General features: G+C 46.4%; 3 protein-coding genes and 1 pseudogene across 4 annotated transcripts; all 4 read left to right on the forward strand.

Moving 5' to 3' along the window:
* The first annotated feature begins 1,800 nt into the window (after positions 1 to 1,800).
* On the forward strand, positions 1,801 to 3,197 carry LOC123409088 (annotated as a pseudogene).
* Positions 3,198 to 3,433: 236 nt separating this feature from the next.
* LOC123410307 (putative ABC transporter C family member 15) lies at positions 3,434 to 4,665 on the forward strand. Of its 2 annotated transcripts, none has more exons than XM_045103228.1 (2): positions 3,434 to 3,917; positions 4,444 to 4,665. In XM_045103228.1, exons 1-2 carry the CDS (start codon positions 3,507 to 3,509, stop codon positions 4,543 to 4,545), a joined length of 513 nt encoding a protein of 170 aa, XP_044959163.1. In that variant the 5' UTR covers positions 3,434 to 3,506; the 3' UTR covers positions 4,546 to 4,665. The 2 variants fall into 2 exon arrangements, 1 of the variants encoding a protein (XP_044959163.1); XR_006613022.1 differs by lacking the exon at positions 3,434 to 3,917 and adding an exon at positions 4,180 to 4,267 and having other exon boundaries at positions 4,444 to 4,487.
* A 1,125-nt stretch (positions 4,666 to 5,790) lies between these two features.
* Positions 5,791 to 11,657, forward strand: LOC123413238 (T-complex protein 1 subunit gamma). Its single transcript, XM_045106181.1, has 14 exons — positions 5,791 to 5,962; positions 6,267 to 6,328; positions 6,744 to 6,816; positions 7,552 to 7,619; positions 7,747 to 7,816; positions 8,500 to 8,568; positions 8,667 to 8,738; positions 8,853 to 8,926; positions 9,020 to 9,297; positions 9,413 to 9,797; positions 9,888 to 10,013; positions 10,222 to 10,326; positions 10,888 to 10,962; positions 11,068 to 11,657. Exons 1-14 carry the CDS (start codon positions 5,932 to 5,934, stop codon positions 11,254 to 11,256), a joined length of 1,677 nt encoding a protein of 558 aa, XP_044962116.1. The 5' UTR covers positions 5,791 to 5,931; the 3' UTR covers positions 11,257 to 11,657.
* Positions 11,658 to 12,662: 1,005 nt separating this feature from the next.
* LOC123409019 lies at positions 12,663 to 17,878 on the forward strand. The gene is made up of 2 exons (XM_045102020.1): positions 12,663 to 16,498; positions 17,418 to 17,878. Exon 1 carries the CDS (start codon positions 12,773 to 12,775, stop codon positions 16,478 to 16,480), a length of 3,708 nt encoding a protein of 1,235 aa, XP_044957955.1. The 5' UTR covers positions 12,663 to 12,772; the 3' UTR covers positions 16,481 to 16,498; positions 17,418 to 17,878.
* The last annotated feature ends 1,307 nt before the right edge of the window (positions 17,879 to 19,185 follow it).

A 19,185-nucleotide genomic window follows, 5' to 3' on the forward strand; every position in this document is an offset into this window, starting at 1 on the left:
TGATAGATTATTGCACGGTCCTTGGCCTAGCAGTGGAATATTTTTGGGCATTGTGATCGGCGGTTGTCCCCTCTTCTTGCTGTTCTCAGCTTCCTCCATTGTTGCATCATGTAAGTCATCCTCGCTTCCACAATCAGTGTCTGTGTTCTGCGATGGATGGGTAAAACCCCTTGCACCACCCCGACCTGTGCGGCCTCTGCCTCTGCCTCCGCGTGAGCCTCTTCCTTCCCCCGGGCCCTGACCAGCCCCCCTGAACCATACTGCTCTCAGATCCTTGAACACTAGCTTTTTGGGATCATGAATCCCATCACCACATTCTTTGAACATGTGGCCCAGCATGCCACAAACAGCGCACCAGTCAGGTAAGCGCTCGTACTTCACCCTGAAGATCTCTCTCTTCTTCCTGATCACAAGTGAGGCATCGTTCTTAAGGGGCTCGGTGACGTCGATCTTGGCACGAACCCGGAAGAAATTGCCTTCAAAGTCTGGGGACTTTGGTTCAGCAGAGATGTACTCTCCCGCGGTTGATGACAAGGCTTTTATCATTGGGTAAAAACCATCTGGCAGACCATGAATTTGTATCCAGATATCTATCTTGTCAAGCGCAATTGTGGATGGTTTAGTGAATCCATCGTAGTGCGCAAGCACTACTGCCTTCCCCTTGTGTGTCCAAGGTCCTTCCGCCATTACCCTCTCCCAATCTCCAAGGCACGAAAATTGCATGGTGTAGAGGTTTTCTTCTAGAGGCCTGATTTTCACGTCGTGCGCCAGATCCCAAGCTGCCTTCATGTTTCTATAGAACCAATATTGACTGTAAATTCTATTTGTATTAACCCTAGCGAGCGCCATCCATCTAGTCGCTTCTTGGGACAGCTCATCATCGTCCACCATCACATCTTGCAGGTTCTCTTTGGTAAGTCCTAACTCTCCCATCATAGCCTCAAGATCAGCCGTTGCATAGCCCGAGCCCGAAGCATCATCATCCATTATATCGCTCGTCCGTGAGAAGTTCCGCGGACGGTGGTTCCTTATCCCGCCCGAGGTCCACAATCGGCCCCCAGAGTAAACCCCCGGCGATCACGGTGGGAGAAGGGGGTAGGGGAGGGAACGTCTCAACGATGGTGGCAATCGCCGCCGCCGAGAGGAAAAGAAACCCTAATGAGAGGGGAGTCCCATACAACAGATATGACGTTTTCTAATCGCTGCATCGAGCGGTTGGGCCTCGACCAGCCCAACTGTTGAGCCGGCGCGCCGCGTCTAATCTCCCCTAATAATAAAGCGCGCAGCGCTTCTGTCGTCCATCGTCGGTCGTTTTGCAGAAAAGCCCTCGCAGTTTTAGGTAATCAACCCGCAGTCCAGTTTTAAGCCACAACGAACCGTTTTCTGTCATTTTGCAGAAACGTCCTCATAGTTTTTGATAATCAACCCGTAGTCCTCCCGAGCTCCTCCATGGCGACCAGCCGCTCCATGCTCGAGACCTTGCAGCACGCCGCCGGCCCCTCGCATGCATCTTGCCGGGGAACCACCATCCGTAGTCGAGCCACCCCGCGCCGGCCACCGGCCTGCAGCCAACTCCACTCGCCGGCCCCAAGCGTCGCCTGTACCGCGCCGCCCTCTGCCTCGATCTCCGTCGCCGCCCCCCGATCCGGTCCAGGGGAGACCATCTCCACCGCCAACCTGCCACCGGAGCCTCGCCGCCCTCGCCCCTTGCGCCGGTAGAGGATCTGAATGCAGTCAGTTCGTCGGAGTGCGTCTGTTGGTTGTCTTGTCGGTCTCTGTAGTGCCGATAGCAACCAACCAATGGCGCTAACTGCAGCTGCCACCCACGCCTCCCGCGCGCTCCCACGGCGGCGCCACCGCCGCGCTCCGGCTCCGTCCACCCGCCTCCCCCCTCCCCTCTCCACGCCGCCACCGCCACCGCCACCGCCGCCGCGTCCGTCGACCCTCGACCGCGTGCTCTCGGACCTGGAGGCCCAACCGCGCCTCCTCATGCCGTCCCTCCTCGCGCCCCTCCTCGCCGCGCTCCCGCTCCACCCGGCCCCGCGCCGCCGCCTCGCGGCCCTCCGCGGCCTCCTGCCGGTCTCCCTCCTCCGCCGCCACCCGTACCTCGCGCTGCGCCTCCTCCACATCCACGCCTCCCTCGGCCTCCTCGCGTACGCGCACCACATCTTCGACCACCTCCTCCCCGCGCGCACCCGCTGGGAGCGCGCGTTCCCGTGGAACTGCCTCGTCGCCGGATACGCCAGCGTCGGCCGCCACGACGACGCGCTCGCGCTCTACCTCCAGATGGACGAGGAGGGCGCGCCGCGCGACGGTTCACCTTCGAGAGCGCGCTCCGGGCCTGCTCCGGCGCCCGGTCCGCCGAGCTCGGTCGGGCCGTGCACCGCGACGCCCTCACAGCCGGCCTCGCCGCCGATGTCTCCGTGTGCGACGCCCTCGTGGAGATGTACGCCCAGTGCGGCGACATGGAGATGGCGTGCCAGGTGTTCGACGCAATGCCGGAGAGGTACGCCATCTCATGGAACATCTTGCTTGGTGGCTTGCTGGGGCACGGTGGCCTCTCTGCTTAGGCAACGGAGGCCTGGAGGAGGATGCTCGGAGAAGGGCACAAGCCCGACTCCGTCGTGCTGTCGGCGATGCTCTGGCATCACCCTGGTGATGGCAAACAGGGACGGGAGGTTCATGCCTGGGTGATCCGTCATTGGCTCGAGACGGAGTTATCAGTGGCAAACGCTCTGATTGGAACGTACTCCAGAAAGAACCGAGCGGCTCCTCCTAGCACCCGGCCACAGCCCCGCCGGCCACCACGTCGGCGACCGACGATGACGACTGCCAGGGCGACGGAGACGGCTGCGGCCCTGAATGAGGGCGCCCGCGCCGGGATGGAAAAGTACGAGGAGGTGCGGGACATCGGGTCAGGAAACTTTGGGGTGGCCCGGCTGACGCGCAACCGCGAGAACGACGGGCTCGTAGCCATCAAGCTCATCGAGCGCGGCCAGCGGGTCGGCCTTAGAATGGTGGAAAGAAGGCAACAGAGAATGGAAATGCAAAGAAGAGAGATAGGGACAAGGAAGACAGAGTCCGGGAGAGGGATTCAAATGCCCGGCAGAAGAGATGTGGTGATCTTAGGGCCTGAAAATATGTTAAATGTTGCAATCACTTTACTGCTTGCCAGCAAATATGCCATAGGAATTTGAAGCTAGAGAATGTTCTCTTGGATTCCTCTAACAGCTGGTACTGTTTTGTCTGCTCTTGCAACGTTCCGGATGCTACAAGATCCAATCTTCACACTTCCCGGTTTACTTTCGGTGTTTTCCCAGGGAAAAGTTTCAGCTGATCGAGTAGCACAATACCTCCAGGAAGAAGAATTGAAATGCGATGCAATTACAGAAGTACCAAGGAGTGATACAGACTATGATGTGGAGATTGATCATGGAGCATTCAGCTGGGAACTTGAAAACACATCTCCAACTATAACAGATGTAAATTTAAAAGTAAAGAGAGGGATGAAAGTAGCAATCTGTGGAATGGTCGGCTCTGGGAAATCCAGTCTATTATCATGCATACTTGGGGAGATGCCTAGGTTAGCCGGGGCTGTGAGGGTCAGTGGGAGCAGAGCATATGTTCCTCAGACTGCATGGATCCTGTCTGGGAACATCAGAGACAACATTCTGTTTGGAAACCCGTATGACAAGGAAAAGTACCAAAAGATAATACAAGCTTGTGCATTGACAAAAGATCTTGAGCTATTTGCAAATGGTGATTTGACGGAGATTGGAGAAAGAGGAATTAACATGAGTGGTGGACAGAAGCAGAGGATTCAGATTGCAAGGTCAGTGTACGAGGATGCAGATATATACCTCTTTGATGATCCCTTCAGTGCAGTAGATGCTCACACTGGAGCCCAACTTTTCAAGGTTTGTTTATTCTCCATAAACCCATAAAATGTTTGTATGCCGTTAACTTGATAAATTTTTTTCAGTGCAGTAGATGCTCATACTGGAGGGCAACTTTATCTATGTTTGTATGCAGTTAACTTGATAATTTATTTTCCAAAATTTAGTCGCATATGATTCAAACAGGATAAATATCACCAGTTTTCCTTATTGTTCAACGATTTAGAGACATCACTCTGGACAAATGCTAATAGAATGAACTACTATATTATTCTACAGGATTGCTTCATGGGGATGCTTGAAAACAAAACAATATTGTATGTGACACATCAAGTTGAATTTCTTCCAGCCGCGATTTTGGGTACTCCAAGGTTGGTTGTCGAATCTCATTATAGTTTCTTTTTCCTGAACAATTTTTGTTAACAACAAATCTGATAGGAGTGTGGGCACATGCACTGTAAATCCTGTCATGTTTCTGCAAGTCTGCATAAGAATAATTATTTAATGTTTACTGCTAATCATTGTACCCTTTGCCATTTTGTGACAGTCATCGGTACTACATTCAAGGCCCAAGTCTGCAGTGGGTACACCAACATACAATGCACCAGACGTTCTTTGTCGCCGGGAATATGATGGGAAGGTGACCTAAAAGAAACCCTTCTTCATATATGATGTGCGTTTTTATGTTTCTGAAATTTGTAAGCACATCTTCTGAGAGCACACCCCTTATGTTCTTCGTCTTGGCATTGTGTATGGATAGATTCACTCATCTTGCTACAACCATGACATGCACAAAAATACATGATGGAGACATGCTGCATTACTTAAAAGAATGAGTTGCCACGCAAAACAAACCTGAAAGTGTTGTTTGGTTGAGGACCATATTTGGGAGTAGAAGTTGTACCAACTCTTTAGGTGATGTTGACTGAAGTTCTACATGAAAAATTATACAAGACCGTGATAGGATATGGTACAGGATGTGCTTGAGTTTATGGTTTTGATTTTTTGTAGGAAGTTAAATCTGACAGCCCACAATTTTGTGTCTTGATTATGGAAGTTGAATTCGATTCAACATTAATATCAATGTGAGGAAGGGACTTGGATCATGGACGATGGCTGTTTTGGGAATAGGAAGGCCGTGGCGGAGGAAAAGAAGGTCTTGCCGGAGGGGTTTCGGCTGGAGAGGCATGTGACGGAGGAGTTGAATATTGCATATGCATACCATGAATTTACCAGCCTGGAGAATGGAGAGATCTTCAAATGGTTCGATTCCCATATGGATCACAAGATTTGAAGACGCATCATTTCTAGATGGCCAACTTGATGTCGGATTCATGGAGTGTTGCCGGTTTTTAGAGGATGCATCATTATGATTCATCGGAGGTGGAAAGAAAGCAGTATATTCTTATCCTCAAAGCTTGTAGTTTAACATACTCACTTATGGAATACGGTTTCTCATAGTGTCATAATTTCCTTTGCTATTGTGTTCACTGCCGTATTGGTGTCACAGGCAAATGGGTGAACTGCCCTCATTGTTGTTACTGTTGTAACTCATCCCACAGAAATTAAAACTTTAAAAGAAACTCCTTCCGTCCAAAAATAGATGTCTAGCATTTAACATTATAATTAACATTTATTAAAATTAATGCCGCATAATGACAAAACAAGTAGGTTTTGCATTTTTTTTTGTGCGATGCAACGCACGGGCATTTGTACTAGTGCTGTCCTAAAAAAATACTATAGAGAAATTACACCTTTGCTAAAAAAACCAAAATGAAAAAGAAAATCCCATGGCCTTCGAGAAAACACGGTACGTTTGTAGCCCACTCACTGGCCCCACCGGCCGTTCCCTAGGTCACGCCGAGCCTGAGGCGCACGCTGGCCGCGACGAGGGTTTCACTTGAAAGCCCAAACCGAGCAAACCCTCTAGCTCGAAAGATCGCGCGGCGCAGCAGCATCCGCCTCCCCATTCTCTTCTCCTCACTCCTCCCCCTCGCCGCCGCCTCCCCGTCGTCTCCTCCCCTGCCAGATCGCCATGGCATTGCACGCCCCCGTCCTCGTGCTGAGTAAGCGCCCTTCGCCCCTCGCCTCTCCCACCCCACTCCTCCCCGACTCCTAGGGTTTCCGCGCCTCCCCTTCCCCCGTATTTTCCGGTAGCATCTCTGTCTTTTCGCTTCTAGGTTTTGAGATAGGCAGCGCCTTGAACTCCCGGTGTCGAAATTTACCCGATCACACGACACGAATACACGATTTGCTTTTGCTTGTTCAGTTATATTGTTTTTTTGCTCTGATCTGATCTACGGAGTATGTCGTTTCTGCTTATGCGCTTTTTTTCCCTAATGTTGCGCGTTTTTGTTTCGATTTGCGCAGAGGACTCGTTGAAGAGGGAATCCGGCGCGAAGGTTCAGCATGGCAACATCCATGCCGCCAAGGTTTGTGCTCTTAAGCTGTGTTTTAGCACGTCAGTTGGGTGTTGTTGTCGTCGTCGATGCCTCTGAGAAGCATCAACTCGCTAGATCGTGGTCAATCAGCTCACTTTAGGTTGCACGTTTCGCTGTTGATGCCACAATAGATCTGCACAAGTGGTCCTAGCCAAGATGCCAGAGTACTATGTTATCTCCTTGCCCTGGGCATCACATAGGTCAGGTGTCTTGTTAGCTTAATCTGAGGGTGCGAATGTGAGGAACCTGCAAGTGACGATCTGGTTGTCTGGCAGGTCGGTTTTGCTTTGGCACTGTTTTAGCTCAACAATCAACACGTTTTAAGTTTGTGTCTTGTGAGGACTAGTTAATTCATTTACGTGTATTTCCTCCTAGTGTTGGGTAAATCTAATGGTTTTCTGTACAGGCTGTGTCAGACATCATTCGTACAACGTTGGGTCCTAGGTCCATGTTGAAGATGCTTCTGGATGCCAGTGGAGGTACTTCACACTCTCTCTGCACTGCAATATGCCAGCCGATGTTATGCTTTTATCGTCCATCAGTAGTATTTATTATTAAACTACACTATGATAGCAATCATTTCTTTTGAAGAATTGTGTTGGAAGTAGTTCATTCTGTTTCATGTTGGATGATGTTTGCATCATTCCACTTGTTTTAGCAGGCTTCGCTGTTAAATGGTTTCAAAAATTTGACCATCTTAATTTGCTTTGGAGATTAAATTTATCAACAGCTTGAACTCATTGTATTTTCTATTCAACTTAATTGCACAACTATCATTAATGCACTTGGGACAGTACATTGCTCCATGGTTTATGAAACCATGCCAGTTGATGTAATAGGGGATGATGTTTCGCAGAATATGGGCGAAAGGGTGCTTTACACATGCCCATAGACAAATGTGTCGAGGGTAGATGCTTGTGAACTGGTTTTGCTTCATCGATAACCAGATCAAGCTTTTGCTCTCCACTAGGATTTTTACGTGGGCTTTTGGCTTATTTGTGTCAAAATGCTTGCATCTTGTACTTTCCTTTGCTTATAACTTCACATCTTAAATTGCCCTGAGTAATTGCTTGCGTTTTGCGTAATACTGAGAATTGTTATTGGAGCTAAATCATAGCCTGATTACGCCATTTGGAGTTAGTTTTACATTTATGTTTGCATTACATAATTTGTTTTTTCAAGGTTATTGCATCTGAGTTATTCTTATTTTGCAGGTATTGTGGTTACTAACGATGGCAATGCTATATTGCGGGAACTAGACATTGCACATCCTGCTGCTAAGGTGTGTGGAATGTTTCTTTTCTCTCTCTTGGTTACATCTTATGTTGTTAGAATTGGCTGTCAATCTGTAATTTTTATTGTGAAGTGGATGAAACCATGTTCAAACTCTCCCTTTTCAATCTATGCAGTCTATGATTGAGCTAAGCCGCACACAGGATGAAGAAGTGGGAGATGGGACGACGTCTGTCATTGTTCTAGGTATGATGTTTTCTGTGACACATTCCTTTCTTGGTAATTACTATTACTATTGATGAATATCAAGATCATTATTTACTTGTGTCCAAGTTTTATTATTTTCATCTAAGCATGTCATCGGAGGTCAATAAACTTTACTATAACTGTCAATTCTGTTTCTGGTCAAACTAAGGGGCTGTTTGGATTGTAACTATCTTTGCCATATCTTACCACATTATTTTTGCCACACTTGCCACACTTGCCTTACTTGAGTTGCTCAAATTGTTAGCCACACATTGGCTTGCCTAAGGGAATTTTGCCACACTTTTTTGTCTATGACATGTGGGGTTTAGTAGTCATTAAAAAATGCTTGCCTTAGGTGTGGCTAGAACCAAACACCCACCTAACTTGATCAAACTTGCCTAAGGTAAGTTGTGGCAAAGTGTGGCAAGGTGTGGCTAGGAACCAAACAGCCCCTAAGCATATGGCTACTATGAACTTCTTTGTAGCTAAGTACACTAATATTGTTGAAATTCAGTTGCTAAATTCTGTTTCTGGTCTGTCATTATTTCTTTGTAGCTAAGTACACTAAAATTGTCCTACTTCAACGTTTAAGCAAGCAAGAATGACTAAAATATATTTTCAGTGGCTAGTAGGCTTATTTGGTTTGGGCCTTCATCTTTTGTACTAACTTTTCGTTTTTTTAGCTGGTGAGATGCTCCATGTTGCAGAAACATTTATTGAAAAGAATTACCATCCCACTGTCATTTGCCGAGGTAGTTACTTGATGCTCAGCTTATATATATAGCTTCTTCCTTTGGTGATATATGTATCAGTTCTGAACCATTTATTGTTTCTTGGTTCTTGGTTTCAGCATACAGCAGAGCCCTTGAGGATGCCATAGCTGTCCTTGACAAAATTGCAATGCCTGTTAATGTTAATGACCGTAAGTCTGCAGCCAGCATGTTGAAAACATCGTCACTGTTCTTCCGGAAAATTAGGTTCTCTTACATATATCGTGTTCTGTTTTGTAATCTGATTCTGTTGAGACATAATGTAGGTGAGGCGATGCTGGGGCTGGTGAAGAGCTCCATTGGTACAAAATTCACTGGTCAGTTTGGTGACCTAATTGCTGTAAGTATCGACCTTTGCCAAGTTGGATACCAACTAGATTCACTTCATGGTTAATTTTATGGATTATTTGATACCTTCTCGTGCTTTTCTTAGGACCTTGCTATAGATGCTACTACAACAGCAGGTGTAGATCTGGGTCAAGGAATGCGTGAAGTTGATATCAAGAAATATATCAAAGTAGAGAAGATTCCTGGTGGCCAGTTGGAGGATTCAAAGGTTCTTAAAGGGGTCATGTTCAATAAAGATGTCGTGGCTCCTGGAAAAATGAGAAGGAAGATAGTAAATCCACGCATCATCCTTTTGGATTGCCCTGTTGAGTACAAAAAGGGAGAAAATCAGACAAATGCTGAGTTGATGAGTGAAGAAGATTGGTAAGTGATGTATAGATTCAAAATTTCCTCCCCATATGTATTGTGAACTACATTAATCCTATTGAGTTGTTAACGGTCAGGAGTGTATAATAATTCGGTAAATATACTATTACAGGAAGGTTTTGCTAGATATGGAGGAAGAATACATAAAGAACCTCTGTGTGCAAATTTTGAAATTCAAGCCTGACCTGGTGATCACTGAGAAAGGACTCAGTGACATGGCTATGCATTATTTAAGCAAGGCTGGAGTTAGTGCAATCCGTAGACTTAGGAAGACAGATAACAACAGGATTGCTAAAGCCTGTGGTGCAGTTATAGTGAACAGGCCAGAGGAGCTTCAAGAATCAGATGTGGGGACACGAGCTGGACTCTTTGAGGTTAAGAAGATCGGTGATGAATTCTTTTCCTTCATTATTGAATGCAAAGATCCTAAAGCATGCACTGTTCTATTGAGGGGAGCAAGCAAGGACATCTTGAACGAGGTGGAGAGGAACCTTCAGGTATTGTTCTGCTTGTTTTGTCCTATTTAATATTTTATTTCATAGTAAGACTGTCCTTAACCTTTCCCCCTTTTTTTTTTGCATTCCCAGGATGCCATGTCTGTTGCAAGGAACATTTTGAAAAATCCGAAACTTCTACCTGGAGGTGGTGCTTCTGAATTGACTGTATCGGCAACACTAAAGCAGAAGAGTTCTTCAGTTGAAGGTGTTGAAAAGGTATTGCTTTAGAAGTATCAGTGCTAGCATTTACTATGAGTAATGAAGTCATTTAGGCGGAGGCCTATTAGTACATTCACACAAGTCCACACTACCACATCATACTGAATAAAATGTGTTTTTGTGTGTGTTTGGAGCATTGCACATGTTATAGCTTTCTGTGTTTATCGTCTTATGATTTGAGTGTCTGATTACTTTTTTTTATCAGTGGCCTTATGAAGCTGCTGCTTTAGCATTTGAAGCAATCCCAAGAACTTTGCTTCAAAATTGTGGTTTGAATGTTATTAGGACGATGACACAGCTCCAGGGGAAGGTAATAACTTTTCTTGTATTTAACTCTCCAGTGACCTTGTAAAAAAAGTTGAGGATTAAAGTGAGTCCAGTATTTTAGATACAGAATCGTTAGATCCTGTGTAACATGCTTTTCTTATATAGCTAGAAGTGTCACTTGTTGAGCGTTGGACATATGATGCGGAAATTGCTTAGTTTTAGGTTTTAGATATTTGGATAAACCACCCTTTATAAACTGAGCCAGTTGCAAGGAAAAAAGGCTTTTGGTTTGGCACTGCAATGGCTTTGATACGGTACTTCACGCATCTTTTTTGAGCTATTATGGATGATTATGCTAGGATTATGTACAACAATACACGTAGCTAACAGCATTCCTGAACACATAACTGCACATAACTGCACATAACTCTCTTTGAATTCGTTCTCACCGCAAATTAAAGATTAAGCATCATTTCCCAACCCCAAAACCAGAGAATACTTGATCTGTATAATTCTTTCTTTTTCAGTTTTAAAATATTACAAAATTTATGATACTTGTATTTTCGCTACTGCTTGTCGCTTAAATTTCATTGTTTTGCTTCAGCATGCGAACGGTGAAAATCCTTGGGTTGGCGTTGATGGAAGGACTGGTGATATTGTTGACATGAAGGAGCGGAAGGTAGTATATTTTTTGTATTTTTACTCCGCATGAATTCTACTGCCCCTTCACTTGGATTGTGTGCGTGCACGTCTAAGCACCACACCTTTTTTGTTGTTGCTGCAGATCTGGGATTCTTACAGCGTGAAGGCACAGACGTTCAAGACAGCTATTGAGTCAGCTTGCATGCTTCTAAGGATTGACGACATTGTCAGTGGAATCAAGAAGAAGCAGGCTCCTGGCGCAGGTGCTCCCAAGCAACCTCAGATTGAAACTGGTGAAGATGCAGACACTGAACAGATGATCCCAGAGTAGAGCTTTTTGTGCTGCTGGAGTGAGCCTGCACCGGTGATGTTATGTACCAAAGCTAGGAAAAGGCGCCCGCGGAGCAGAATGTTTTATTAACACGTGAAATGGCGTTCGTTGGTTGCATTTCTTGAATGTTTGATGGTGGCCAGGCCTCCAGGGTCGTCTAGTATTAGTTTGGATTGTAGCATTTTCGTATGTTCGGATGATGAGGCGCATGTGGGGTTTCAGTTGTGTATTTGTATCGGCGTTTTGGGATCTGACTATTGCATGGATGGTTGCTGTTCGTTTTTGTTTTTGGACTTTGTAGTAGTGAACGGATATAGGAACTTGAATTTAACAGCAAAACTAGCTATGCCATGATGTCAGTTTTCTTTTATAATTATAGCAAGACGATGCGAGTTTCTTGATGCTGCTGGGGCATTACCTCTATTTTAAGCCATTCTTACTCCTCCTGCTTTATTATTCTAACCCAAATCTATTAACACGTTGCCATTGTTTGTATTGCACCGAAAATAACGCCTGCTCAATAACCTTGAAGATGTCTGACAAAAGTTAAAACAATTTTATTTTGGTTTGTATATATAAGACGTTTTGGCAGTTCTCTCTGAACTGCCAAAATAGAGGATGTATATGGCAATGCATACCAAACAGATATACATTATGAGTCAAAGTTAATTTTTCTTTATACATATGGATTGTTTTTTTATTTGGCAGTTTATAGTTTTGACATAATGTTTGTCTGATTTTGGCGAGATGAAGAATGGAGAAATCTTCTTTTAAACCATACCAAACACCCCTTTACAAATATAGAAACTTTGGTGGCTTTAGGGAACACTTTAACTGTTGCTCGAGTTCATTTTGCTTATCTGACTTGAAAACCTTTAACTCACATTCTGAAATTCTAATACTTAACCCGTGAACCTCTGAGGACTCCATCACAAGGCAACATAAGTCAACAGAGCATGTGGCAAGAAAAGTATCTTGTGGCCCACTTCCTCCTAACATGTCTAGGAGAAGACGAATCAATTGTTTTGTCGTTAGATGCTTACCTTCGATGCAGTACTAAAACAATTAACATATTTTTTTTGTTGTTGGTTAGATGGAACATAAAGATAGCTTCAAAGTCAAAGCCCGAAATATATTGTCCCCTATATAAGAAAAAGGTGCGAAACATATGAAGCCTCCGAGCACGAAATGATGCGTTGAAGCGTCATTTAGAAGAAGAAAAAAAAGTACCACCAGGTTTTTTCCATGCAAAAAAACACCAGGTTTTTTCTAGGAAAAAAAGGGGTCACCAGCACAAGTATATCTGTTTGAATTTGGTGGCGCTTCATGGGGGGCAGTTTGGCGGTTTTGACGTCATATCTGCGCCGGATATCCGATATATATGGCGATGTAGACCTGCGGCTGCGAGACGGCGAGACCCCAGACCCGGACCTGGGAGGCAATATTTTTTTCCGAGAAGAAGAAGACCCGTCCAACCCTTCTCTCCCCATCCACCCCCCACCCAAGTCGAGTCGATATGCCTCCCAGACGCAAACCCCAACCGTCGGCGGTGAAACCCGGGCGCCGTTCCTCGAGGATCACTCCCACCACGGCCATGCCCGATTCCGCCGATCCAGTCCCGTCCCCGCCGCCGGAAGCCTCATCCGCCGCCGCCACCAAGCCCGTCTCCGTCGATCCGGACCCGCCCCAGGCCCCGGAGGCGGCCTCCCCCGCCGCCAAGCCCGTCTCCACCGATCCAGCCCCGCTCCAGGCCCCGGAGGCGGCTTCCCCAGCCGCCGCCGCCGCCGCCGCCAAGCCTGTCTCCACCGATCCGCTTCCTCCCCAGGCCCCGGAGGCCGCCACCCCCGCCGCTGCCGCCAGGCCCGATCTGGACGGGCTGCCCTCGAGATCCACCCCCGCCAGAAAGCTCAGGAAGCCCCTCACCGACAAGCTGCGCGCCGTCGCGGAGGAGCGCCTCGCGCGGCTCCCCGTCGACCTCCGCCTCTGCCCGGTGGACCCCCCGCCGATCTTCGGCAACGAGGTCGCCCTCAGCTACCTCGGCGTCCTCGACTTCGCGCGGTTTGGCCTCGGATCTGAGCCCCCGCGCCCCGACCTCGTCGCGCAGTTCATCGCCTATTACGACCCGACTAATCATCGCAGCTTCATCTGGGACACCCGCGTCAGCTTCAACCGCACAGACTTAGCCACCGTCTTCAACCTCCCGAGAAAGTCCGCCCCGCCGCCTGCCCGGCCTCGAGGGCTCAAAACCAATACCTTGGTCTCCGCCGCCCTGGACTTCATGCGCGTCTGCATCCATCCCTTGTTCGCAGACTGCAAACTGCCGCAGGAGGTGGCCGCCGCGGAACAGGCGGTCAAGGCTGGGTCACCGCATAAGGTCAACTGGGCAGGCCTCATCTGGGGCTTGATCGAGAAGGAGATTAACGACCTGCCCAAGAAGGATCATGGGGTGTGCAAATGCGGGGCGTATCTTCAGCGGCTCATTTCGCATCAGAAGCCTCATCTGTTTGGGTTGCCTCAGAAAGAGGAGGCAGAGAAGCTTGTTCGGAAGGCGTCTTTTGATTTGGTCAAGGACGAGCGGGATGGAGATGCCGATGCCAGGAACAAGGCCTTGCAGGAGTTGGAGCCTAGAGATGCAGATGCTGATGCGAGCAGCAAGAGCCTGAAGGAATCAGAGTTAGAGGGTACGAGTCTGACCAGCAAGAGCTTGGATGAATCGGGGCCTGCTGATGCTGATGCTAGTGGCAATGACTTGAAGGAGTTGGAGTCTGGGGATGCGAGGAGCAACATCTTGGAGGAACCAGATACAGAAGGTGTGGATTTGAGGAACAACGACTTGAAGAATTCAGATTCTGGGGATGCGGGGAGCAAGAGCATGGATGACTTGGGGGATGTGGATGCTAATGCAGTGAGCAAGTCACTGGATACATCAATGGTGTTGGATGGGGATGCAAAGGGCATGAGCTTGGATGTCGAGATGGAGTCAGGGGATGCGGATGCTAATGCAGGGAGCAAGTCACCGGATACATCGAAGGTGATGGATGAGGATGCAAAGGGATTCGATATCGAGATGGAGTCAGGGGATGCGGATGCTGATGCAGGGAGCAAGTCACCGGATACATCGAAGGTGATTGATGAGGATGCAAAGGGATTGGATGTCGAGATGGAGTCAGGGGATGCGGATGTTAATGCAGGGAGCAAGTCACCAGATACATTGAAGGTGATGGATGAGGATGCAAAGGGCTTGGATGTCGAATTGGAGTTGCGGGATATAGATCCTAATGCAAGCAACAATTCACCGGATACATTGAAGGTGGTGAATGAGGATGCAAAGGTCATGAGCTTGGATGTCGAATTGGAGTCAGGGGATGCAGATGCTAATGCAATGAACAAGTCACCTGATACATCAAAGGTGGTGGGTGAGGATGCGAAGGGGGATGTGGATGCTAATGCAAGCAGCAATAGACTGGAGCCACCAAATGTGGCGGATGAGGACGATGAATTGCAGTTGGGGAATGTGGAGAGATTGGAGACATCAAAGGTGGCGGATGCGGATGTAAGGGGCCTGGATCATTCAAAGGCAGGGGATGAATTGGCGCTGGGGGACGCAGTAGCTCCTACACATGAAATGAGTATGGATGCTAATGCAAGCAGCAATAGACTGGAGCCACCAAATGTGTCGAATGAGGACGACGAATTGCAGTTGGGGATTGTGGTGAGATTGGAGACATCGAAGGTAGCGGATGAGGATGTGAAGTGCATGAGCCTGGATCAATCAAAGGCAGCGGATGAATTGGCGCTAGTGGAAGCAGTAGCTCCTACACATGAAATGAGTACTGTGAATGGTGAGGTTTTCGCAGAGTTTGCATGGGAGAGAGATGGAGACACGTTTGTGGGTGCAGCAGAGAAGGATGCATGTCTATCACCGGGGTTGGAACTGTTGACACAAGAGAGAGTGCTAACAGTGCCAGAGGAGGATGAGGAGGCAGAAGAGGAAGAAGAGAAGGATGAGGAGGCAGAAGAGGAAGAAGAGAAGGATGAGGAGGCAGAAGAGGAAGAAGAGAAGGATGAGGCAGGATGGAGCTCTGCCAATGATGGTGATGACAGTATGGATGTCGAAGATAATGTATCTGTCCAAAATCTGGATAGTGATAATGAGGAGGGGTGTAGCGGTGGAGTGGAGATGAACTGGGATGTTGGGGATGATAAGGGGGGCGAGGGGACGGCACCTTGTTTACAGCAATGTGACTTTCCAGGGGTGGAGTTTGAGAATTTGAATAAAGGGAATGTTGGGATGAGGGATGGTGTGAGCTTTGATGATGGATTCAAAATGGGTTCCTTGCATGGGATGGAGTCAAACCTCCTCCAGGCCATGAACTCTGATACTGTGACATACAATGGGACGGAGAATGCACATCACCTGTCCTCTGGAAATTTCTTGGCTATTGGGGCTGATGTACATAAGAACGGAGTGGACCTGGGGGCTGGTGATTCATTTTTCTTTGGCAATAATGGGAAGAGGCATGTTGAGGATATTGATGATGGGTATGATGACCAGATGCAAACACAACAGCAGTTTCTGCAGGGCAATCAACATAAGCGGATGCGGAACTCCAACAGCAGTGTACCACCTGGATCAGCATTCTTCAATGCAAATTATTCAGATCCCATACAGAACTTATTGGTCAATGCCAGCATGTTATACGAACAGAAAGAAAGAGAGATTCAAGAGGGGCTTTCACAGAAGCAATTTATGGCTAACTTGCTGCAGGAGAAGGACGCAATTATCGATTCACTGAACTCAGCCAGGTTTGAGCAAGAGAATAAGTGGCAAGCAAAGCTTAGGTCGTTTGAACATGATCTGAACGTGATGGGCCAGATGGTCAGTGGGTATAAGAAGGCTTTGAAACAAAGTCGTGCTTCTTTCAGTGAGTACAGGAAGAAATTTCCTTGTAACAAGTCCCGTTATCAGGACGTTCCAAATGGTGGCGGTCTTGTCCTTAGCGTCAATGAGTTGGAGAGGAAACGGTGGGAGGAAGAGCAGCAGAAACGTGCTGCAGCAGCTGAGATGATTGAAAATTTCAAGCTTGAATGGCTTTCGAAGCCTGATGACTGGGAAAAGCGCATCTGCCATCTGTGGAGCAAAACTCTGGCATTGACTCGGGAGATTGATCTTCTCAAGGAAAAAAGAAAAGCCAAGCCTGCAGCCCTTGCTTGGGAAGAATAAGTTCTCTGATAGTTAGAGGTACATGGATATAACTTTCTTATGCTCGTGTACTGTGGTTAGGAGATAAACTAGTTTCTTGTATTATGTAGGAATCCAAATGGTGGTTAGTAGACTGTCCTGTTTTCTAATGGTTGGGAAATTCTTGTTTATTTTATTCTTTTCAAAATTTCAGTGTATGCATATGTAATATCTTTGAGCCAGTAGAGTGCTAACCTACTGTTGGGGGCATTTTTTTTCCTTGTAACATGACATCACTTAATTAACAAACTACTAGAATGGTTAGTGAAACTAATAGGATCAATAATAAAATAACCCACTTAGCTCACCTTAATTTATTTGGTGGTATTTGCCATTATTCTTGCACACAACTTGGAATCATCAGTTTTTTTCTAGGTTGGTTGAGCACATTTTTGGTGCTATATGGTTTTGTAAAAACCTAATAACATTTCAGTTTGGGCCGAGACCAGCTCAGGGCGAAATATCAAATTTGGAATAGTATAACACACACACAGTTTTTTTTATACATACACACTTATTTCCTTGGCATGGTTGGAGCCCAAATCTTGTATGTACTACTCCCTCCATCCTAAATTTTTTGTTTTAGATTTGTCTAAGATGTGAATGTATCTAGTCACATTTTAGTATTTTGATACATCCATTTCTAAACAAACCTAAGATAAGAATTTTAGGACGGAGGGAGCAGGTAGTAAGTAGCAGTGTAAGCACAACTCAGATTTAGCTTAGGATAATTTAGATCATATGTAGTAAGTAGCAGTGTAAGCACAACTCAGATTTAGCTTAGGATAATTTAGATCACGAGTACCCATGTTGTCCGGGTATGGTTTGGCTTGCTATCAGACCATGCTGTACTCGTTATTTTTATCCAGTATCATGTTACCGTATATCTGTGTACTGAAAACTGGGATCTTTATGGCAGGTTCTGATGTGAAGATGGAGAGCTCTCTTGGATATGTGTATTGGTTGTTTGATGTTCAACAGCGACAGCGCATTGGCAACTTTTGCTACTTCGTCGTGCATCGTAGACTGTAGCGAAGACGACATAATTCCAGCTGTGTAACTCAATGTTTCGTCATCCAAGGGCGTCCCAGTGTCCATTACTAGTGCTTGCTTTGTTTAGATGCCTTTTTGGTTCAGTTCCAGCATGGAGTAATACAGTATAATATACTGGGGCGGTGGCAGGTTAATCTTATATGTGTAGAACAGTTCACATCGTCTCTTTACTTTTGCATCCGTCTTTGTGTGGTGGGTAGTCGATTTGTACCTTATTATGCGTATTGGAAGCTAACGGAGTATGATTAGGCATTCGGTTGTTATTATTCACCTGTTGGTCTGTGGAAGTTTTAGCTAGAAGTAATGGAATGTTTGCTGTTCTCCTTCTAGGTGTTGCAAGTATACAAGTTTCTTGCTTCTCTCCCATGAAATTGGGGTTCGTTTTTTTGTGACAGATACTTCCTCTGTTCCTAAATATTTGTTGTTGTGGAGAACTAGACTAGTTCTCTCCAACAAGTATTGTGGTATAGAGGGAGTACTATTTCACTGAATAGTTGAAGCTGAGCTGATGACAGTGGCATCTCAAACCTACTTCCTCCGTACCATATTAAGTGAGCTAGATACATCCGCTTTCTGACTGACACTTAATATTGGACGGAGGGAGTATATTACAGCACAGATTGTCTCCACTATAGTGGCAGCAAGCTGGTTTGATAAATCTGACAATAGCATCGAAATGTTCAGAGTTGTGCTCGGTTAATCTCTGATGTGGCAACGATAGCATTGTTATTTGGCTAGGCATGCGAGTAGCAGTGCACATGGGGTGAAAAATCAGATTTCCCCCCCTTTTTTGTGAGGAAGGAAGAGGTAGGAGGCACTGTCCACAAGATCGCCGAGCGCTTCTGTTGTGTGTTTCCTGTATGCAAGAATTACTGACCCAACACTTCTATAAGGCTTGTTTCTAGGTCCGCATGCTTAGAGCAACTCTAGCATATCATGTAAAACACGCAGACCAGTAAAATTTCGACGAGTATGCGGGTTCAGCCCAATTTTTCGGTCAGAAGAGAGTCCGCATACTCATCTGACCCGTATTTTTTTACCCCTTTCCATGTTGTACTGTAGTGGATTCGTTTAACACGAGATTTTTCAGATGCAGGAATTAAACTGTTGCCTATGAAATCGCGCTTCATTGCGTTTTTAATTAGCAGCCCTCAGTCGAGACTTACAGTTTTTACCTCTTCAGCTGTTAGTATGCCTACGGTTCTGACAAGGCATACAACTATACAAATCTATTTTTCGTAGTACAACAATTTTGATCTTTGCCATGCTTTATATAGACTCCTATATGTAATTGCTATTATGACTCTTCCAAAAAAACAGCCTGACACCACCGTATTCCTCACCCGTTCGTCGTCCTCCTCCTCCCACCCGCCCTTGTTCCTCCACCCGCGGCGCCGTTCCGTAGGATGTCCTCGGATCCCAAACGTTTGGAAGGTATTCCATCTATCTTAAAATAAGTGTTTCATGTTTAGTACTCCCTCCGTTCCAAAATAAGTGTCTTAAACTTAATACAAATTTGTACTAGAGTTAGTACAAAGTTGAGACAGTTATTTTGGGACAGAGGGAGTACAATTTTGTACTAGAGCTAGTATAAAGACAATTATTTTAGAACGAAGGGTAAAATATTACCTTTG

Source organism: Hordeum vulgare, chromosome 7H, assembly GCF_904849725.1.
Source record: "Hordeum vulgare subsp. vulgare chromosome 7H, MorexV3_pseudomolecules_assembly, whole genome shotgun sequence".
Taxonomy (NCBI): domain Eukaryota; kingdom Viridiplantae; phylum Streptophyta; class Magnoliopsida; order Poales; family Poaceae; genus Hordeum; species Hordeum vulgare.

Coding starts and splice junctions, on each gene's coding strand:
- LOC123410307 (XM_045103228.1), top strand. CDS start 3,507: ATGAAAGTAGCAATCTGTGGAATGGTCGGCTCTGGGAAATCCAGTCTA. Junction 3,918..4,443: donor CTGGAGCCCAACTTTTCAAG/GTTTGTTTATTC, acceptor ATTTTGTGACAG/TCATCGGTACTACATTCAAG.
- LOC123413238 (XM_045106181.1), top strand. CDS start 5,932: ATGGCATTGCACGCCCCCGTCCTCGTGCTGA. Junction 6,817..7,551: donor GCTTCTGGATGCCAGTGGAG/GTACTTCACACT, acceptor CTTATTTTGCAG/GTATTGTGGTTACTAACGAT. Junction 9,798..9,887: donor AGGTGGAGAGGAACCTTCAG/GTATTGTTCTGC, acceptor TTGCATTCCCAG/GATGCCATGTCTGTTGCAAG.
- LOC123409019 (XM_045102020.1), top strand. CDS start 12,773: ATGCCTCCCAGACGCAAACCCCAACCGTCGGCGGTGAAACCCGGGCGC.